Here is a 20,836-nt window from a genome sequence, read left to right on the forward strand (position 1 = left end):
ATGTGGTAACCAAAACAGTGTTAAGCACATCATAATAGATTTTAGATTCTTCTTTTCAGCAATTGGACCATGAAGGCCTGATTCACACAGTCTCCTCTGAACACTTGATGTTTTCTGAGGTGCAGTTAATTGCCGAATTCTGAGGCTGGTAACTCTAATGAACTTATCCTCTGCAGCAGAGGTAACTCTGGGTCTTCCTTTCCTGTGGCGGTCCTCAACGAAAGCCAGTTTCATCACAGCACTCGACTACACTTGGAAAAACTTTAAAACTTTAAAAGTTGACTCTCTGTCCCTCTCTCCCAGGTGCTCAGACCCAGCCATGCGGGGGTTAAAGTCAGCGGTGCGGGGGTCCGGGGGGTGCGGGGGGTCCATGTGTGTACGAGGCGGTGCCAGACGGGGGCTGGGGCTGGGCGGTGGCCGTGGCCTTCTTCTTCGTTGAGGTGTTTACCTACGGGACCATCAAGTCTCTGGGGGTGTTCCTCGAGGACCTCATGACAGAGTTTGGGGAGAGCAACAGCAGAGTATCCTGGGTCATCGCAATCTGTGTCTTCATCCTCACATTCACAGGTGGGTCAGAGAGCCTCTTAGTCATCATAATCACAGTGTGAGTCAGAGAGCCTCTTAGTCGTCATAATCACAGGTGGGTCAGAGAGCCTCTTAGTCATCATAATCACAGGTGGGTCAGAGAGCCTCTTAGTCATCATAATCACAGGTGGGTCAGAGAGCCTCTTAGTCGTCATAATCACAGGTGGGTCAGAGAGCCTCTTAGTCGTCATAATCACAGGTGGGTCAGAGAGCCTCTTAGTCATCATAATCACAGGTGGGTCAGACAGAGCCTCTTAGTCGTCATAATCACAGGTGGGTCAGAGAGCCTCTTAGTCGTCATAATCACAGGTGAGTCAGAGAGTCTCTTAGTCGTCATAATCACAGGTGGTCAGAGAGCCTCTTAGTCGTCATAATCACAGGTGGGTCAGAGAGCCTCTTAGTCATCATAATCACAGGTGGGTCAGAGAGCCTCTTAGTCGTCATTATCACAGGTGGGTCAGAGAGCCTCTTAGTCGTCATAATCACAGGTGGGTCAGAGAGCCTCTTAGTCGTCATAATCACAGGTGGGTCAGAGAGCCTCTTAGTCGTCATAATCACAGGTGGGTCAGAGAGCCTCTTAGTCATCAATCACAGGTGGGTCAGAGAGCCTCTTAGTCGTCATAATCACAGGTGGGTCAGAGAGCCTCTTAGTCGTCATAATCACAGGTGGGTCAGAGAGCCTCTTAGTCATCATAATCACAGGTGGGTCTGAGAGCCTCATAATCACAGGTGGGTCAGAGAGCCTCATAATCACAGGTGGTTCAGACAGAGCCTCTTAGTCGTCATAATCACAGGTGGGTCAGAGAGCCTCTTAGTCATCATAATCACAGGTGGGTCAGAGAGCCTCTTAGTCGTCATAATCACAGGTGGGTCAGAGAGCCTCTTAGTCGTCATAATCACAGGTGGGTCTGAGAGCCTCATAATCACAGGTGGGTCAGAGAGCCTCATAATCACAGGTGGTTCAGAGAGCCTCATAATCACAGGTGGTTCAGAGAGCCTCTTAGTCGTCATAATCACAGGTGGGTCAGAGAGCCTCTTAATCATCATAATCACAGGTGGGTCAGAGAGCCTCTTAGTCGTCATAATCACAGGTGGGTCAGACAGATCATCTTAATCATCCTCAGCTTCACAGGTGGTTCAGAGAGCCTCTTAGTCATCATAATCACAGGTGGTTCAGAGAGCCTCTTAGTCATCATAATCACAGGTGGGTCAGACAGATCATCTTAATCATCCTCAGCTTCACAGGTGGTTCAGAGAGCCTCTTAGTCATCATAATCACAGGTGGGTCAGACAGAGCATCTTAGTCATCCTCAGCTTCACAGGTGGTTCAGAGAGCCTCTTAGTCATCATAATCACAGGTGGTCAGAGAGCCTCTTAGTCGTCATAATCACAGGTGGGTCAGACAGAGCATCTTAATCATCCTCAGCTTCACAGGTGGTCCAGGGAGAGCCTCTTAAAACCTCGTAAGAATCTCTTAAAGTGCCAATCCCTTTAGTGGGATCGATTTGACAACATCCGGTGAAATTGCAGAGCGCCAAATACAAACTCCAGAAATATCAATATTCAACATTCACGAAAATATAAGTGTAATACATCAAAATAAAGCTTAACTTCTTGTTAATCCATCCGCTGTGTCAGATTTCAAAAAGGCTTTACGGTGAAAGCAAACCATGGGATTACCTGAGGACAGCGCCCCCGCATACAAACTAAACTAACTAAACTAAATTATTTTTCAACCAGGCAGGTGCGACACAAAAGTAAGAAATAATGAGTACCTTACCTTTGAAAATCTTCTTTTTGCAATCCCCACAGTGACACAATGAATGGTCGTTTTGTTCGATAAATTCCTTCTTTATATCCCCAAAATGTCAATTTATTTGGCGCGTTTGATTCAGAAATACACCGGTTTCATCTCGCCCAACATGACTACAAAGTATCTAATTAGTTACCTGTAACCTCAGTCCAAACATTTCAAGCAACATTCCTAATCCAACCTCAGGTATCCTAAAATGTAAATAATCGATAAAATTTAAGACGGGATAATCTGTTTCCAATACCGAAGGAAAATAAGACGGGAGCGCAACAAAATAGTAGGGGGACCTTCAGAGTGACACATGGAATGAATAACACTACTTCTTCATTTCTCAAAAGAAAAACATTGACCAATTTCTAAAGACTGGTGACATCTAGTGGAAGCCATAGGAACTGCAAGCAGGTTTCCCATAGAAAACCATTGGAAAATCCTATGACCTCAAAAAAATATTCCCTGGATGGTTTGTCCTCAGGGTTTCGCCTGCCAAATCAGTTATGTTATACTCACAGACATCATTTTAACAGTTTTAGAAACTTTAGTCTGTTTTCTATCCAAATCTACCAATTACATGCATATCCTAGTGGGCCTGAGTAACAGGCAGTTTACTTTGGGCACGCTTTTCATCCGGACATCAAAATACTGCCCCCTAGCCTTAGGAAGTTTTAATCATCACCTTCACAGGTCTAAGATCAGAGTAGCAGTGCTGATCTAGGAATAGTTTTGCCTTTTAGATCATAATGTATCAGATTTTTATGGACAGGGGTCCTGATCCTAGATCAGCACTCGTATAAGAGGCTTTATGGGCCAGTAAATCTGTGTGAACAGTATTTAGACACAGAATCTGTCCTACTCACTGAACTGTGTCAATCAACGACTTCATTAAATAGTGTAAAAGGTAAATTAAAAACATGTCTATAGTAAAACTAACAGTCCTCTCTCCTCCTCTCTCATCCTTCCCCCTCTCTCCCTCTCTCCCTCTCTCTCCTCTTCTCCCTCTCTCTCCTCTTCCCCCTCTCTCTCCTCTCTCCTCTTCCCCCTCTCTCTCCTCGCTCTCCTCTTCTCCCTCTCTCTCCTCGCTCTCCTCTTCTCCCTCTCTCTCCTCTTCCCCCTCTCTCTCCTCTCTCCTCTTCCCCCTCTCCCCTTCCCCCTCTCTCCTCTTGCCCCTCTCTCCTCTCTCTCCCCCTCTCTCCTCTTCCCCCTCTCTCTCCTCTCCCTCCCTCTCCCTCCTCTTCCCCATCTCTCTCCCCTTCCCCCCTCTCTCCTCTTCCCTCTCTCTCCTCTCCCTCCTCTTCCCCATCTCTCTCCCCTTCCCCCCCTCTCTCCTCTTCCCCCTCTCTCTCCTCTCCCTCCCTCTCCCTCCTCTTCCCCTCTCTCTCCTCTTCCCCCTCTCTCCTCTTCCCCCTCTCCCCTCTCCCCTCTTCCCCCCCCCTCTCTCCCCTCTTCCCCCTCTCTCTCCTCTCCCCCCCCTTCCCCCTCTCTCTCCTCTTCCCCCCCCCTCTCTCTCCCTCTCTACTCTTCCCCCCCTCTCTCCTCTTCCCCCCCTCTCTTTTCTTCCCCCCTTCTCTTTCCCCCCCCCCACTCTCTCTCTCCCCCTCCAGCCCCTCTGTCCTCGGTGCTCAGTAACCGGTTTGGGTACCGTCCCGTAGTGATGTTGGGGGGTTTTCTGGTCAGTCTGGGTACCATCAGCTCTGCTTTCGTCTCCTCCATCAACGAGATGTACGTCACTATCGGCATCGTCTCAGGTAACGATCTAACTACTTTATACACACACACACACACACACACACACACACACACACACACAAAGATCTGAAAAGATCTGAATGAAACAAGGGACTCCTAGCAGTGCATGAGGCTGACTGATCGATGTCTGTCTCTTCCAGACCCGGCCTGTGTTTGTGGGGTAAAAACTCCCCACTGTCAAAGCTGTATTCAGTTCAGATCGAAAGATACGAATGAAACGTGTCATTGAGGCCTAAACTCCCCCCATCTTGAGTCTGTAGGACAGATTTACACAACAGAAAAATAACAATTCCCCAAAATTGTCCAAAATAAACCAATATTTCCTTTCAGATCTGATCCAAATAACTTTTCTTTTACAGAACGAAGCACTGCTAGCTGTCCCACTAAATAACTCTTCACCTTCCTTTAAAACAGACAGCAGCTTAACTTAACAACCTCTGTCTTCTCTCTTCTTGTCTTTGTTCTTTAACTACGTCCTCTTTCAGCAGTCACCACCACGACAAGCCCGAGGTGACCTATCGACCCTGACCTCTTGACATCAGGGTGACCTGTCAACCCTGACCTCTGACCTCTGACCCCTGACCTTGCCGCAGTGCCCGTGGCTGTCACACCCCTCTGTGTGTCCCTCTGCTGGACCAATGATGTGTGTATATATATATCTGAGACATGGGACTGAAACGTGAAACCGTCAGCAGCATTTTACACAGTGACTGTATTCACGTTGTAAACGTTATGTGACATGATCTTGATGACAAAAGGTACTTCCTGTCCTACTTCCTGTAATCCGTGTTTTCATGTGGTTTGGTTTCATGTTGCTTCATGTGATTTTCCAGATTGCGTGTATATACAATAACAGGTGTTTGTGGTTTTGTAATGTGTCCAGGTCTGGGGTACTGCCTGACCTTCCTGCCCACCATCACCATCCTGTCCCAGTACTTCAGCAGGAGGAGGTCCCTGGTCACCGCTCTGGCCTCCTCAGGGGAGTCCTTTGCCATGTTTGTCTTCGCACCAGGTACATTACGGTTTCATGTGTGTCCCAAATTGCACCCTATTCCCTATATAGTGCACTACTTTGGTCCAGGGCCCAATGATACCCTATTCCCTACATAGTGCACTACTTTGGTCCAGGGCCCAATGATACCCTATTCCCTACATAGTGCACTACTTTGGTCCAGGGTCCAATGATACCCTATTCCCTACATAGTTCACTACATTTGACCAGGGCCCATAGGGTGTAGGGTGCTATATAGGGAATAGGGTGGCATTTCATACACAGACTAATGAATCTCAAAGGCAGATATAGTGACTGATACTGTTCTATAAATAATACCTGAAACATTGTGGAGGAAGGTAAAGAAACAGGACTTTTAAATGTTTCTAACAGTCATTCATCTCCTCTCCTCCTCTGCAGCCTTCATGGCCTTGAAGGAGATCATCGGCTGGCGCCACTGCCTCATTGTCATCGGTCTCATGCAGGCCTCCGTGATTGGCTGCGGCGCTCTGCTTCGACCAATCATCATCCGACCTGACCAGGAAGTGTCAGGGGAGGTGTCCAATAAGGAGAAGCTGTCCGTTAAGCTGCAGACGGTCTACGAGCTGGAGAATGAGGACACCGAGACCAACGTTAGCTCGGGGGAGTCTGAGGACTCGGGGGATTCTGGGGTCACCTCTCTGTCCGCCTCCAGTGCTGACCTCCGGGCCTCCACAGCCGCACAGGACCCCTCAGAGACCCGGGCCCTCATGGAGGACCAGGGGGAGAAGAACCAGGGGGAGAAGAACCAGGGGGGACAGGCAGGCCTTGGAACCCCACTGAATCAGCTGGAGGCTGGGGAGAAAGAGCAGGGTGAGGTGGGTCCCCTTGTCCAACCCTCCAGACCTAAACTTCTAGACTTTTCTGTGTTGAAAGATGGAGCGTTCATCTGCTACTCTCTGTTCGGTCTCTTCGCCACGCTGGGGTTCTTCGCCCCGTCGCTCTACATCATAGAGCTCAGTAAGAGCCGCGGCGTCCACCCAGAGAAGGCGGCCTACATGCTCTCTGTAATGGCGGTGTCCGAGGTCTGCGGGCGCCTGTCCATCGGGGTCATTTTAAACAAGGTGCGGATGCGTAAGACCCAGGTGCTTCTGGGATGTGTAGTTCTGCTGTGTCTGGTGCTGCTTGCCTTCACCCAGGTGACTGAGTTCTGGGGCCTGGCAGCCTGCTGCTGCCTCTATGGCTTCCTGATGGGCACCGTGGGCTCTACACACATCCCCATGCTGGCGGAGGACGACGTGGTGGGCATAGACAGGATGCCCTCGTCCGTGGGGGTCTATGTGTGTATCCAGAGCTTTGCTGGGTTGGCAGGACCACCACTGGGGGGTAAGAGACTCTAGTTAACTCTGTCTGGATCTTAGTCTTCTCTCTCTCTCTCTCTCTCCGTTACTCCCTCTCTCCCTTTCTTCTTCTCTCCCTCTCTCTGTTACTCCCTCTCTCCGTTACTCCCTCTCTCCCTTTCTTCTTCTCTCCCTCTCTCTGTTACTCCCTCTCTCCCTCTCTCTGTTACTCCCTCTCTCTGTTACTCCCTCTCTCCCTTTCTTCTTCTCTCCCTCTCTCTGTTACTCCCTCTCTCCGTTACTCCCTCTCTCCCTTTCTTCTTCTCTCCCTCTCTCTGTTACTCCCTCTCTCCCTCTCTCTGTTACTCCCTCTCTCTGTTACTCCCTCTCTCCCTCTCTCCGTTACTCCCTCTCTCTGTTACTCCCTCTCTCCCTCTCTCTGTTACTCCCTCTCTCTGTTACTCCCTCTCTCCCTCTCTCTGTTACTCCCTCTCTCCCTCTCTCTGTTACTCCCTCTCTCTGTTACTCCCTCTCTCCCTCTCTCCGTTACTCCCTCTCTCTGTTACTCCCTCTCTCCCTCTCTCTGTTACTCCCTCTCTCTGTTACTCCCTCTCTCCCTCTCTCCGTTACTCCCTCTCTCTGTTACTCCCTCTCTCCCTCTCTCTGTTACTCCCTCTCTCTGTTACTCCCTCTCTCCCTCTCTCCGTTACTCCCTCTCTCCCTCTCTCTGTTACTCCCTCTCTCCCTCTCTCTGTTACTCCCTCTCTCTGTTACTCCCTCTCTCCCTTTCTTCTTCTCTCCCTCTCTCCGTTACTCCCTCTCTCCCTTTCTTCTTCTCTCCCTCTCTCTGTTACTCCCTCTCTCCCTTTCTTCTTCTCTCCCTCTCTCTGTTACTCCCTCTCTCTGTTACTCCCTCTCTCTGTTACTCCCTCTCTCCCTTTCTTCTTCTCTCCCTCTCTCTGTTACTCCCTCTCTCCCTTTCTTCTTCTCTCCCTCTCTCTGTTACTCCCTCTCTCCCTTTCTTCTTCTCTCCCTCTCTCTGTTACTCCCTCTCTCCCTTTCTTCTTCTCTCCCTCTCTCTGTTACTCCCTCTCTCTGTTACTCCCTCTCTCTGTTACTCCCTCTCTCTGTTACTCCCTCTCTCTGTTACTCCCTCTCTCCGTTACTCCCTCTCTCCCTCTCTCTGTTACTCCCTCTCTCTGTTACTCCCTCTCTCCCTTTCTTCTTCTCTCCCTCTCTCCGTTACTCCCTCTCTCCCTCTCTCTGTTACTCCCTCTCTCCCTCTCTCTGTTACTCCCTCTCTCCGTTACTCCCTCTCTCCCTTTCTTCTTCTCTCCCTCTCTCCGTTACTCCCTCTCTCCCTCTCTCTGTTACTCCCTCTCTCCCTTTCTTCTTCTCTCTCTCTCTCTGTTACTCCCTCTCTCCCTTTCTTCTTCTCTCCCTCTCTCTGTTACTCCCTCTCTCCCTTTCTTCTTCTCTCCCTCTCTCTCCGTTACTCCCTCTCTCCCTTTCTTCTTCTCTCCCTCTCTCTCCGTTACTCCCTCTCTCCCTTTCTTCTTCTCTCCCTCTCTCTCTGTTACTCCCTCTCTCCCTTTCTTCTTCTCTCTCTCTCTCTCTGTTACTCCCTCTCTCCATTTCTTCTTCTCTCCCTCTCTCCGTTACTCCCTCTCTCCCTCTCTCTGTTACTCCCTCTCTCCCTCTCTCTGTTACTCCCTCTCTCTGTTACTCCCTCTCTCCATTTCTTCTTCTCTCCCTCTCTCTGTTACTCCCTCTCTCCCTCTCTCTGTTACTCCCTCTCTCCATTTCTTCTTCTCTCCCTCTCTCCGTTACTCCCTCTCTCCCTCTCTCTGTTACTCCCTCTCTCCCTCTCTCTGTTACTCCCTCTCTCTGTTACTCCCTCTCTCCATTTCTTCTTCTCTCCCTCTCTCCGTTACTCCCTCTCTCCCTCTCTCTGTTACTCCCTCTCTCTGTTACTCCCTCTCTCCATTTCTTCTTCTCTCCCTCTCTCCGTTACTCCCTCTCTCCCTCTCTCTGTTACTCCCTCTCTCTGTTACTCCCTCTCTCCCTTTCTTCTTCTCTCCCTCTCTCTCCGTTACTCCCTCTCTCCCTTTCTTCTTCTCTCCCTCTCTCTCTGTTACTCCCTCTCTCCCTTTCTTCTTCTCTCTCTCTCTCTCTGTTACTCCCTCTCTCCATTTCTTCTTCTCTCCCTCTCTCCGTTACTCCCTCTCTCCCTCTCTCTGTTACTCCCTCTCTCTGTTACTCCCTCTCTCTGTTACTCCCTCTCTCCATTTCTTCTTCTCTCCCTCTCTCTGTTACTCCCTCTCTCCCTCTCTCTGTTACTCCCTCTCTCCATTTCTTCTTCTCTCCCTCTCTCCGTTACTCCCTCTCTCCCTCTCTCTGTTACTCCCTCTCTCCCTCTCTCTGTTACTCCCTCTCTCTGTTACTCCCTCTCTCCATTTCTTCTTCTCTCCCTCTCTCCGTTACTCCCTCTCTCCCTCTCTCTGTTACTCCCTCTCTCTGTTACTCCCTCTCTCCATTTCTTCTTCTCTCCCTCTCTCCGTTACTCCCTCTCTCCCTCTCTCTGTTACTCCCTCTCTCTGTTACTCCCTCTCTCCATTTCTTCTTCTCTCCCTCTCTCCGTTACTCCCTCTCTCCCTCTCTCTGTTACTCCCTCTCTCTGTTACTCCCTCTCTCTCCGTTACTCCCTCTCTCCATTTCTTCTTCTCTCCCTCTCTCTGTTACTCCCTCTCTCTCCGTTACTCCCTCTCTCCGTTACTCCCTCTCTCCCTCTCTCTGTTACTCCCTCTCTCTGTTACTCCCTCTCTCCCTTTCTTCTTCTCTCCCTCTCTCTCTCTCTCTGTTACTCCCTCTCTCCATTTCTTCTTCTCTCCCTCTCTCCGTTACTCCCTCTCTCCCTCTCTCTGTTACTCCCTCTCTCCCTCTCTCTGTTACTCCCTCTCTCTGTTACTCCCTCTCTCCATTTCTTCTTCTCTCCCTCTCTCCGTTACTCCCTCTCTCCCTCTCTCTGTTACTCCCTCTCTCTGTTACTCCCTCTCTCTCCGTTACTCCCTCTCTCCATTTCTTCTTCTCTCCCTCTCTCTGTTACTCCCTCTCTCCGTTACTCCCTCTCTCCATCTCTCCCTCTCTCCCTCTCTCCGTTACTCCCTCTCTCCCTCTCTCTGTTACTCCCTCTCTCTGTTACTCCCTCTCTCTCCGTTACTCCCTCTCTCCCTTTCTTCTTCTCTCCCTCTCTCTCTGTTACTCCCTCTCTCCCTTTCTTCTTCTCTCTCTCTCTCTCCGTTACTCCCTCTCTCCCTTTCTTCTTCTCTCCCTCTCTCTCTGTTACTCCCTCTCTCCCTTTCTTCTTCTCTCTCTCTCTCTCTCCGTTACTCCCTCTCTCCCTTTCTTCTTCTCTCCCTCTCTCCGTTACTCCCTCTCTCCCTCTCTCTGTTACTCCCTCTCTCTGTTACTCCCTCTCTCTCCGTTACTCCCTCTCTCCCTTTCTTCTTCTCTCCCTCTCTCTCTGTTACTCCCTCTCTCCCTTTCTTCTTCTCTCTCTCTCTCTCCGTTACTCCCTCTCTCCCTTTCTTCTTCTCTCCCTCTCTCTGTTACTCCCTCTCTCCGTTACTCCCTCTCTCCCTTTCTTCTTCTCTCCCTCTCTCTGTTACTCCCTCTCTCTGTTACTCCCTCTCTCCCTTTCTTCTTCTCTCCCTCTCTCTGTTACTCCCTCTCTCTGTTACTCCCTCTCTCCCTTTCTTCTTCTCTCCCTCTCTCTGTTACTCCCTCTCTCCCTTTCTTCTTCTCTCCCTCTCTCCCTCTCTCTGTTACTCCCTCTCTCCATTTCTTCTTCTCTCCCTCTCTCCGTTACTCCCTCTCTCCCTCTCTCTGTTACTCCCTCTCTTCGCTACTCCCTCTCTCCCTTTCTTCTTCTCTCCCTCTCTCTGTTACTCCCTCTCTCCCTTTCTTCTTCTCTCCCTCTCTCCCTCTCTCTGTTACTCCCTCTCTCCATTTCTTCTTCTCTCCCTCTCTCCGTTACTCCCTCTCTCCCTCTCTCTGTTACTCCCTCTCTCTCCGTTACTCCCTCTCTCCATTTCTTCTTCTCTCCCTCTCTCCGTTACTCCCTCTCTCCCTCTCTCTGTTACTCCCTCTCTCTGTTACTCCCTCTCTCTCCGTTACTCCCTCTCTCCCTCTCTCTGTTACTCCCTCTCTCTGTTACTCCCTCTCTCCCTTTCTTCTTCTCTCCCTCTCTCCCTCTCTCTGTTACTCCCCTCTCTCTGTTACTCCCTCTCTCCATTTCTTCTTCTCTCCCTCTCTCCGTTACTCCCTCTCTCCCTCTCTCTGTTACTCCCTCTCTCTGTTACTCCCTCTCTCCCTTCTTCTCTCCCTCTCTCTGTTACTCCCTCTCTCCCTTTCTTCTTCTCTCCCTCTCTCTGTTACTCCCTCTCTCCATTTCTTCTTCTCTCCCTCTCTCCGTTACTCCCTCTCTCCCTCTCTCTGTTACTCCCTCTCTCTGTTACTCCCTCTCTCCCTTTCTTCTTCTCTCCCTCTCTCTGTTACTCCCTCTCTCCCTTTCTTCTTCTCTCCCTCTCTCTGTTACTCCCTCTCTCCCTTTCTTCTTCTCTCCCTCTCTCCGTTACTCCCTCTCTCCCTTTCTTCTTCTCTCCCTCTCTCTGTTACTCCCTCTCTCCATTTCTTCTTCTCTCCCTCTCTCCGTTACTCCCTCTCTCCCTCTCTCTGTTACTCCCTCTCTCTGTTACTCCCTCTCTCCCTTTCTTCTTCTCTCCCTCTCTCTGTTACTCCCTCTCTCCCTTTCTTCTTCTCTCCCTCTCTCTGTTACTCCCTCTCTCCATTTCTTCTTCTCTCCCTCTCTCTGTTACTCCCTCTCTCCCTTTCTTCTTCTCTCCCTCTCTCTGTTACTCCCTCTCTCCCTTTCTTCTTCTCTCCCTCTCTCTGTTACTCCCTCTCTCCCTTTCTTCTTCTCTCCCTCTCTCCCTCTCTCTGTTACTCCCTCTCTCTCTCTCTCTCTCTTTACTCCCTCTCTCTGTTACTCCCTCTCTCTCCGTTACTCCCTCTCTCCCTTTCTTCTTCTCTCCCTCTCTCTCTGTTACTCCCTCTCTCCCTTTCTTCTTCTCTCTCTCTCTCTCCGTTACTCCCTCTCTCCCTTTCTTCTTCTCTCCCTCTCTCCGTTACTCCCTCTCTCCCTCTCTCTGTTACTCCCTCTCTCTGTTACTCCCTCTCTCTCCGTTACTCCCTCTCTCCCTTTCTTCTTCTCTCCCTCTCTCTCTGTTACTCCCTCTCTCCCTTTCTTCTTCTCTCTCTCTCTCTCCGTTACTCCCTCTCTCCCTTTCTTCTTCTCTCCCTCTCTCTGTTACTCCCTCTCTCCGTTACTCCCTCTCTCCCTTTCTTCTTCTCTCCCTCTCTCTGTTACTCCCTCTCTCTGTTACTCCCTCTCTCCCTTTCTTCTTCTCTCCCTCTCTCTGTTACTCTCTCTCTCTCTTACTCCCTCTCTCCCTTTCTTCTTCTCTCCCTCTCTCTGTTACTCCCTCTCTCCCTTCTTCTTCTCTCCCTCTCTCCCTCTCTCTGTTACTCCCTCTCTCCATTTCTTCTTCTCTCCCTCTCTCCGTTACTCCCTCTCTCCCTCTCTCTGTTACTCCCTCTCTCTCCGTTACTCCCTCTCTCCCTCTCTCTGTTACTCCCTCTCTCTGTTACTCCCTCTCTCCCTTTCTTCTTCTCTCCCTCTCTCCCTCTCTCTGTTACTCCCTCTCTCTGTTACTCCCTCTCTCCATTTCTTCTTCTCTCCCTCTCTCTGTTACTCCCTCTCTCTCCGTTACTCCTCTCTCCCTCTCTCTGTTACTCCCTCTCTCTGTTACTCCCTCTCTCCATTTCTTCTTCTCTCCGTTACTCCCTCTCTCCCTCTCTCTGTTACTCCCTCTCTCTGTTACTCCCTCTCTCCCTTTCTTCTTCTCTCCCTCTCTCTGTTACTCCCTCTCTCCCTTTCTTCTTCTCTCCCTCTCTCTGTTACTCCCTCTCTCCATTTCTTCTTCTCTCCCTCTCTCCGTTACTCCCTCTCTCCCTCTCTCTGTTACTCCCTCTCTCTGTTACTCCCTCTCTCCCTTTCTTCTTCTCTCCCTCTCTCTGTTACTCCCTCTCTCCCTTTCTTCTTCTCTCCCTCTCTCTGTTACTCCCTCTCTCCCTTTCTTCTTCTCTCCCTCTCTCCGTTACTCCCTCTCTCCCTTTCTTCTTCTCTCCCTCTCTCTGTTACTCCCTCTCTCCATTTCTTCTTCTCTCCCTCTCTCCGTTACTCCCTCTCTCCCTCTCTCTGTTACTCCCTCTCTCTGTTACTCCCTCTCTCCCTTTCTTCTTCTCTCCCTCTCTCTGTTACTCCCTCTCTCCCTTTCTTCTTCTCTCCCTCTCTCTGTTACTCCCTCTCTCCATTTCTTCTTCTCTCCCTCTCTCTGTTACTCCCTCTCTCCCTTTCTTCTTCTCTCCCTCTCTCTGTTACTCCCTCTCTCCCTTTCTTCTTCTCTCCCTCTCTCTGTTACTCCCTCTCTCCCTTTCTTCTTCTCTCCCTCTCTCCCTCTCTCTGTTACTCCCTCTCTCTCTCTCTCTGTTACTCCCTCTCTCCCTTTCTTCTTCTCTCCCTCTCTCTGTTACTCCCTCTCTCCCTTTCTTCTTCTCTCCCTCTCTCCCTCTCTCTGTTACTCCCTCTCTCCTTTCTTCTTCTCTCCCTCTCTCTGTTACTCCCTCTCTCCATTTCTTCTTCTCTCCCTCTCTCTGTTACTCCCTCTCTCCCTTTCTTCTTCTCTCCCTCCTCTCTCTGTTACTCCCTCTCTCCCTTTCTTCTTCTCTCCCTCTCTCTGTTACTCCCTCTCTCCCTTTCTTCTTCTCTCCCTCTCTCCCTCTCTCTGTTACTCCCTCTCTCTCTCTCTCTGTTACTCCCTCTCTCCCTCTCTCTGTTACTCCCTCTCTCTCTCTCTCTGTTACTCCCTCTCTCCCTTTCTTCTTCTCTCCCTCTCTCTGTTACTCCCTCTCTCCCTTTCTTCTTCTCTCCCTCTCTCTGTTACTCCCTCTCTCTGTTACTCCCTCTCTCCATTTCTTCTTCTCTCCCTCTCTCCGTTACTCCCTCTCTCCCTCTCTCTGTTACTCCCTCTCTCTGTTACTCCCTCTCTCCCTTTCTTCTTCTCTCCCTCTCTCTGTTACTCCCTCTCTCTGTTACTCCCTCTCTCCGTTACTCCCTCTCTCCCTTTCTTCTTCTCTCCCTCTCTCTGTTACTCCTCTCTCTCTGTTACTCCCTCTCTCCGTTACTCCCTCTCTCCCTTTCTTCTTCTCTCCCTCTCTCTGTTACTCCCTCTCTCCTCTCTCTGTTACTCCCTCTCTCCGTTACTCCCTCTCTCCCTTTCTTCTTCTCTCCCTCTCTCCGTTACTCCCTCTCTCCCTCTCTCTGTTACTCCCTCTCTCCCTTTCTTCTTCTCTCCCTCTCTCTGTTACTCCCTCTCTCCCTTTCTTCTTCTCTCCCTCTCTCTGTTACTCCCTCTCTCTGTTACTCCCTCTCTCCGTTACTCCCAATCTCCCTTTCTTCTTCTCTCCCTCTCTCCGTTACTCCCTCTCTCCCTCTCTCTGTTACTCCCTCTCTCCCTCTCTCTGTTACTCCCTCTCTCCGTTACTCCCTCTCTCCCTTTCTTCTTCTCTCCCTCTCTCCGTTACTCCCTCTCTCCCTCTCTCCGTTACTCCCTCTCTCTGTTACTCCCTCTCTCCCTTTCTTCTTCTCTCCCTCTCTCTGTTACTCCCTCTCTCCATTTCTTCTTCTCTCCCTCTCTCCGTTACTCCCTCTCTCCCTCTCTCTGTTACTCCCTCTCTCTGTTACTCCCTCTCTCCCTTTCTTCTTCTCTCCCTCTCTCTGTTACTCCCTCTCTCCCTTTCTTCTTCTCTCCCTCTCTCTGTTACTCCCTCTCTCCATTTCTTCTTCTCTCCCTCTCTCTGTTACTCCCTCTCTCCCTTTCTTCTTCTCTCCCTCTCTCTGTTACTCCCTCTCTCCCTTTCTTCTTCTCTCCCTCTCTCTGTTACTCCCTCTCTCCCTTTCTTCTTCTCTCCCTCTCTCCCTCTCTCTGTTACTCCCTCTCTCTCTCTCTCTGTTACTCCCTCTCTCTGTTACTCCCTCTCTCTCCGTTACTCCCTCTCTCCCTTTCTTCTTCTCTCCCTCTCTCTCTGTTACTCCCTCTCTCCCTTTCTTCTTCTCTCTCTCTCTCTCCGTTACTCCCTCTCTCCCTTTCTTCTTCTCTCCCTCTCTCTCTGTTACTCCCTCTCTCCCTTTCTTCTTCTCTCTCTCTCTCTCCGTTACTCCCTCTCTCCCTTTCTTCTTCTCTCCCTCTCTCCGTTACTCCCTCTCTCCCTCTCTCTGTTACTCCCTCTCTCTGTTACTCCCTCTCTCTCCGTTACTCCCTCTCTCCCTTTCTTCTTCTCTCCCTCTCTCTCTGTTACTCCCTCTCTCCCTTTCTTCTTCTCTCTCTCTCTCTCCGTTACTCCCTCTCTCCCTTTCTTCTTCTCTCCCTCTCTCTGTTACTCCCTCTCTCCGTTACTCCCTCTCTCCCTTTCTTCTTCTCTCCCTCTCTCTGTTACTCCCTCTCTCTGTTACTCCCTCTCTCCCTTTCTTCTTCTCTCCCTCTCTCTGTTACTCCCTCTCTCTGTTACTCCCTCTCTCCCTTTCTTCTTCTCTCCCTCTCTCTGTTACTCCCTCTCTCCCTTTCTTCTTCTCTCCCTCTCTCCCTCTCTCTGTTACTCCCTCTCTCCATTTCTTCTTCTCTCCCTCTCTCCGTTACTCCCTCTCTCCCTCTCTCTGTTACTCCCTCTCTCTGTTACTCCCTCTCTCTCCGTTACTCCCTCTCTCCCTCTCTCTGTTACTCCCTCTCTCTGTTACTCCCTCTCTCCCTTTCTTCTTCTCTCCCTCTCTCCCTCTCTCTGTTACTCCCTCTCTCTGTTACTCCCTCTCTCCATTTCTTCTTCTCTCCCTCTCTCTGTTACTCCCTCTCTCTCCGTTACTCCCTCTCTCCCTCTCTCTGTTACTCCCTCTCTCTGTTACTCCCTCTCTCCATTTCTTCTTCTCTCCGTTACTCCCTCTCTCCCTCTCTCTGTTACTCCCTCTCTCTGTTACTCCCTCTCTCCCTTTCTTCTTCTCTCCCTCTCTCTGTTACTCCCTCTCTCCCTTTCTTCTTCTCTCCCTCTCTCTGTTACTCCCTCTCTCCATTTCTTCTTCTCTCCCTCTCTCCGTTACTCCCTCTCTCCCTCTCTCTGTTACTCCCTCTCTCTGTTACTCCCTCTCTCCCTTTCTTCTTCTCTCCCTCTCTCTGTTACTCCCTCTCTCCCTTTCTTCTTCTCTCCCTCTCTCTGTTACTCCCTCTCTCCCTCTCTTCTTCTCTCCCTCTCTCCGTTACTCCCTCTCTCCCTTTCTTCTTCTCTCCCTCTCTCTGTTACTCCCTCTCTCCATTTCTTCTTCTCTCCCTCTCTCCGTTACTCCCTCTCTCCCTCTCTCTGTTACTCCCTCTCTCTGTTACTCCCTCTCTCTCTTCTTCTTCTCTCCCTCTCTCTGTTACTCCCTCTCTCCCTTTCTTCTTCTCTCCCTCTCTCTGTTACTCCCTCTCTCCATTTCTTCTTCTCTCCCTCTCTCTGTTACTCCCTCTCTCCCTTTCTTCTTCTCTCCCTCTCTCTGTTACTCCCTCTCTCCCTTTCTTCTTCTCTCCCTCTCTCTGTTACTCCCTCTCTCCCTTTCTTCTTCTCTCCCTCTCTCCCTCTCTCTGTTACTCCCTCTCTCTCTCTCTCTGTTACTCCCTCTCTCTCTCTCTCTGTTACTCCCTCTCTCTGTTACTCCCTCTCTCTCTCTCTCTGTTACTCCCTCTCTCCCTTTCTTCTTCTCTCCCTCTCTCTGTTACTCCCTCTCTCCCTTTCTTCTTCTCTCCCTCTCTCTGTTACTCCCTCTCTCTGTTACTCCCTCTCTCCATTTCTTCTTCTCTCCCTCTCTCCGTTACTCCCTCTCTCCCTCTCTCTGTTACTCCCTCTCTCTGTTACTCCCTCTCTCCCTTTTCTTCTTCTCTCCTCTCTCTGTTACTCCCTCTCTCTGTTACTCCCTCTCTCCGTTACTCCCTCTCTCCCTTTCTTCTTCTCTCCCTTTTCTTCTTCTCTCCCTCTCTTCCGTTACTCCCTCTCTCCCTCTCTCCGTACTCCCTCCTCTCCCCTTTCTTCTTCTCTCCCTCTCTCTGTTACTCCCTCTCTCTGTTACTCCCTCTCTCCGTTACTCCCTCTCTCCCTTTCTTCTTCTCTCCCTCTCTCTGTTACTCCCTCTCTCCCTCTCTCTGTTACTCCCTCTCTCCGTTTACTCCCTCTCTCCCTTTCTTCTTCTCTCCCTCTCTCCGTTACTCCCTCTCTCCCTCTCTCTGTTACTCCCCTCTCTCCCTTTCTTCTTCTCTCCCTCTCTCTGTTACTCCCTCTCTCCCTTTCTTCTTCTCTCCCTCTCTCTGTTACTCCTCTCTCTGTTACTCCCTCTCTCCGTTACTCCCTCTCTCCCTTTCTTCTTCTCTCCCTCTCTCCGTTACTCCCTCTCTCCCTCTCTCTGTTACTCCCTCTCTCTGTTACTCCCTCTCTCCCTTTCTTCTTCTCTCCCTCTCTCCGTTACTCCCTCTCTCCCTCTCTCCGTTACTCCCTCTCTCCCTCTCTCTGTTACTCCCTCTCTCCCTCTCTCTGTTACTCCCTCTCTCTCTGTTACTCCCTCTCTCCCTTTCTTCTTCTCTCCCTCTCTCCGTTACTCCCTCTCTCCCTTTCTTCTTCTCTCCCTCTCTCTGTTACTCCCTCTCTCCCTCTCTCTGTTACTCCCTCTCTCTCTGTTACTCCCTCTCTCCCTTTCTTCTTCTCTCCCTCTCTCTGTTACTCCCTCTCTCCCTTTCTTCTTCTCTCCCTCTCTCTGTTACTCCCTCTCTCCCTTTCTTCTTCTCTCTCTCTCTCTCCGTTACTCCCTCTCTCCCTTTCTTCTTCTCTCCCTCTCTCCGTTACTCCCTCTCTCCCTTTCTTCTTCTCTCCCTCTCTCTGTTACTCCCTCTCTCCCTCTCTCTGTTACTCCCTCTCTCTCTGTTACTCCCTCTCTCCCTTTCTTCTTCTCTCCCTCTCTCTGTTACTCCCTCTCTCCCTTTCTTCTTCTCTCCCTCTCTCTGTTACTCCCTCTCTCCCTCTCTCTGTTACTCCCTCTCTCCGTTACTCCCTCTCTCCCTTTCTTCTTCTCTCCCTCTCTCTGTTACTCCCTCTCTCCCTTTCTTCTTCTCTCCCTCTCTCCCTCTCTCTGTTACTCCCTCTCTCCCTTTCTCCCTCTCTCCCTCTCTCTGTTACTCCCTCTCTCCCTTTCTTCTTCTCTCCCTCTCTCTGTTACTCCCTCTCTCCCTTTCTTCTTCTCTCCCTCTCTCTCCGTTACTCCCTCTCTCCCTTTCTTCTTCTCTCCCTCTCTCCCTTTCTCCCTCTCTCCCTCTCTCTGTTACTCCCTCTCTCCCTTTCTTCTTCTCTCCCTCTCTCTGTTACTCCCTCTCTCCCTTTCTTCTTCTCTCCCTCTCTCTCCGTTACTCCCTCTCTCCCTTTCTCCCTCTCTCCCTCTCTCTGTTACTCCCTCTCTCCCTTTCTTCTTCTCTCCCTCTCTCTGTTACTCCCTCTCTCCCTTTCTTCTTCTCTCCCTCTCTCTCCGTTACTCCCTCTCTCCCTTTCTTCTTCTTCTCTCCCTCTCTCCCTCTCTCTGTTACTCCCTCTCTCCCTTTCTCCCTCTCTCCCTCTCTCTGTTACTCCCTCTCTCCCTTTCTTCTTCTCTCCCTCTCTCTGTTACTCCCTCTCTCCCTTTCTTCTTCTCTCCCTCTCTCTCCGTTACTCCCTCTCTCCCTTTCTTCTTCTCGTCCTCTCTCCGTTACTCCCTCTCTCCGTTTCTTCTTCTCTCCCTCTCTCTGTTACTCCCTCTCTCCCTTTCTTCTTCTCTCCCTCTCTCCGTTACTCCCTCTCTCCCTTTCTTCTTCTCTCCCTCTCTCTGTTACTCCCTCTCTCCCTTTCTTCTTCTCTCTCCCTCTCTCTGTTACTCCCTCTCTCTGTTACTCCCTCTCTCCCTTTCTTCTTCTCTCCCTCTCTCTGTTACTCCCTCTCTCCCTTTCTTCTTCTCTCCCTCTCTCTCCGTTACTCCCTCTCTCCCTTTCTTCTTCTCTCCCTCTCTCTGTTACTCCCTCTCTCCCTCTCTCTGTTACTCCCTCTCTCCGCTACTCCCTCTCTCCCTTCTTCTTCTCTCCCTCTCTCTGTTACTCCCTCTCTCCCTTTCTTCTTCTCTCCCTCTCTCCCTCTCTCTGTTACTCCCTCCTCTCCCTCTCTCCGTTACTCCCTCTCTCCCTCTCTTCGTTACTCCCTCTCTCCGTTACTCCCTCACTCCCTCTCTCCCTTTCTTCTTCTCTCCCTCTCTCCGTTACTCCCTCTCTCCCTTTCTTCTTCTCTCCCTCTCTCCGTTACTCCCTCCCCTGTTACTTCCTCTCTCCCTTTCTTCTTCTCTCCCTCTCTCTGTTACTCCATCTCTCCGTTACTCCCTCTCTCCATCTCTCCCTCTCTCCGTTACTCCCTCTCTTCATTACTCCCTCTCCATCTATCTCTCTCCCTCTCTTTGTTACTCTCTCGCTCTCCCTCTCTGTCTTTGCCTCTCTCCATCTCTCCCTCTCTGTCTTTCCCTCTCTCCATCTCTCCCTCTCTCTGTCTTTCCCTCTCTCCATCTCTCCCTCTCTGTCTTTCCCTCTCTCCATATCTCCCTCTCTCTGTCTTTCCCTCTCTCCATCTCTTCCCTCTCTCCGTCTTTCCCTCTCCGTCTCTCCCTCTCTCCGTCTCTCCCTCTCTCCGTCTTTCCCTCTCTCCGTCTTTCCCTCTCTCCATCTCTCCCTCTCTCCGTCTTTCCCTCTCTCCGTCTCTCCCTCTCTCCGTCTTTCCCTCTCTCCATCTCTCCCTCTCTCCGTCTTTCCCTCTCTCCATCTCTCCCTCTCTCCGTCTCTCCCTCTCTTCGTTACTCCCTCTCTGAATATCTTTCTTTGTGAATCCTTTCATTGTCTGTCTGTAATCCTCTTTTGAACCCATCTAGAAGGTTTTGATTGCTGCTGCACCAACCTGATGATCTTCAAGGGTCTTGGCAGATCTCTGACGTTGCCTCCTGTGTTTTCTCCCCAGGCCTGTTGGTGGACAAGACCCAGAACTATGGCTCAGCCTTCTACTCCTGTGCTGTGGGAATGGGCCTGGGCGCCATCTTCCTCGCCATGGTGGGGCCTGCCAAGTCTGGCCTCTGCCACCGCGGGAAGACGAGAAAACAGGAGGAGGAAGGAGGAGAGGAGAGAGGAGGAGAGGAGGAGGAGAAGGTTTCTCAGGACAGTGGATCAACAGATTATCTAGATGTTGATCTGGTTGAGGAGACCAGTCCGGCTAAATGGACAAACACTCAACCATCTAGCAAATAAGAGAACACACACGCTGTCAACATGCTACTGAGAGACTGAGTGCTGGACAAACACCTCTGTGGTACAGAATGTATACACACACACACACACACTGTCAACATGCTACTGAGAGACTGAGTGCTGGACAATCACCTCTGTGGTACAGAATGTATACACACACACACACACACACACACACACACACACACACACACACACACACACACACACACACAAACACAGCTTTGACCTGTTCACCCTCTCAGATGTCATTCACATACACTTGCATTGCAGTGAACAACTGTCTTAGGTGCATTCCTATTGACCAAGTTTCTCTCCTCAGAGTCAACCAAACTCCATGCATGGCTGAGACACAGGCTTTTAACATGATTACCACTCTGTCAGTAGTTGATATAACCATGATATGACCTCTGTTCATAGTTATAACCATGATATGACATCTCTCCATAGTTATAACCATGATATGACCTCTCGGGTTAATAGTTATAACCATGATATGACCCCTCTGTTAATAGTTATAACCATGATATGACCTCTCTGGTTAATAGTTATAACCATGATATGACCTCTCTGTTCATAGTTATAACCATGATATGACCTCTCGGGTTAATAGTTATAACCATGATATGACCCCTCTGTTCATAGTTATAACCATGATATGACATCTCTTCAGTTATATCCATGACATGACCTCTGTTCATAGTTATAACCATGACATGACCTCTCGGGTTCATAGTTATAACCATGACATGACCTCTCGGGTTCATAGTTATAACCATGATATGACCCCTCTGTTCATAGTTATAACCATGATATGACCTCTGTTCATAGTTATAACCATGACATGACCTCTCTGTTCATAGTTATAACCATGACATGACCTCTCTCTTCA

General features: G+C 50.2%; 1 protein-coding gene across 1 annotated transcript; it reads left to right on the forward strand.

Moving 5' to 3' along the window:
• LOC118937837 (monocarboxylate transporter 7-like) lies at nucleotides 1-20,436 on the forward strand. Its single transcript, XM_036939566.1, has 6 exons — nucleotides 1-5; nucleotides 335-567; nucleotides 3,997-4,140; nucleotides 5,025-5,153; nucleotides 5,553-6,497; nucleotides 19,661-20,436. Exons 1-6 carry the CDS (start codon nucleotides 1-3, stop codon nucleotides 19,942-19,944), a joined length of 1,740 nt encoding a protein of 579 aa, XP_036795461.1. The 3' UTR covers nucleotides 19,945-20,436.
• The last annotated feature ends 400 nt before the right edge of the window (nucleotides 20,437-20,836 follow it).

The sequence above is a fragment of the Oncorhynchus mykiss genome, chromosome 12 (genome assembly GCF_013265735.2).
Source record: "Oncorhynchus mykiss isolate Arlee chromosome 12, USDA_OmykA_1.1, whole genome shotgun sequence".
In the NCBI taxonomy this organism is placed as follows: Eukaryota; Metazoa; Chordata; class Actinopteri; order Salmoniformes; family Salmonidae; genus Oncorhynchus; species Oncorhynchus mykiss.

Bases quoted from the DNA above. Each gene is read 5' to 3' on its own strand.
- LOC118937837 (XM_036939566.1), top strand. The intron at 568-3,996 runs GTGGGTCAGAGA...CTCCCCCTCCAG, and splicing joins CTTCATCCTCACATTCACAG to CCCCTCTGTCCTCGGTGCTC. The intron at 5,154-5,552 runs GTACATTACGGT...CCTCCTCTGCAG, and splicing joins CATGTTTGTCTTCGCACCAG to CCTTCATGGCCTTGAAGGAG.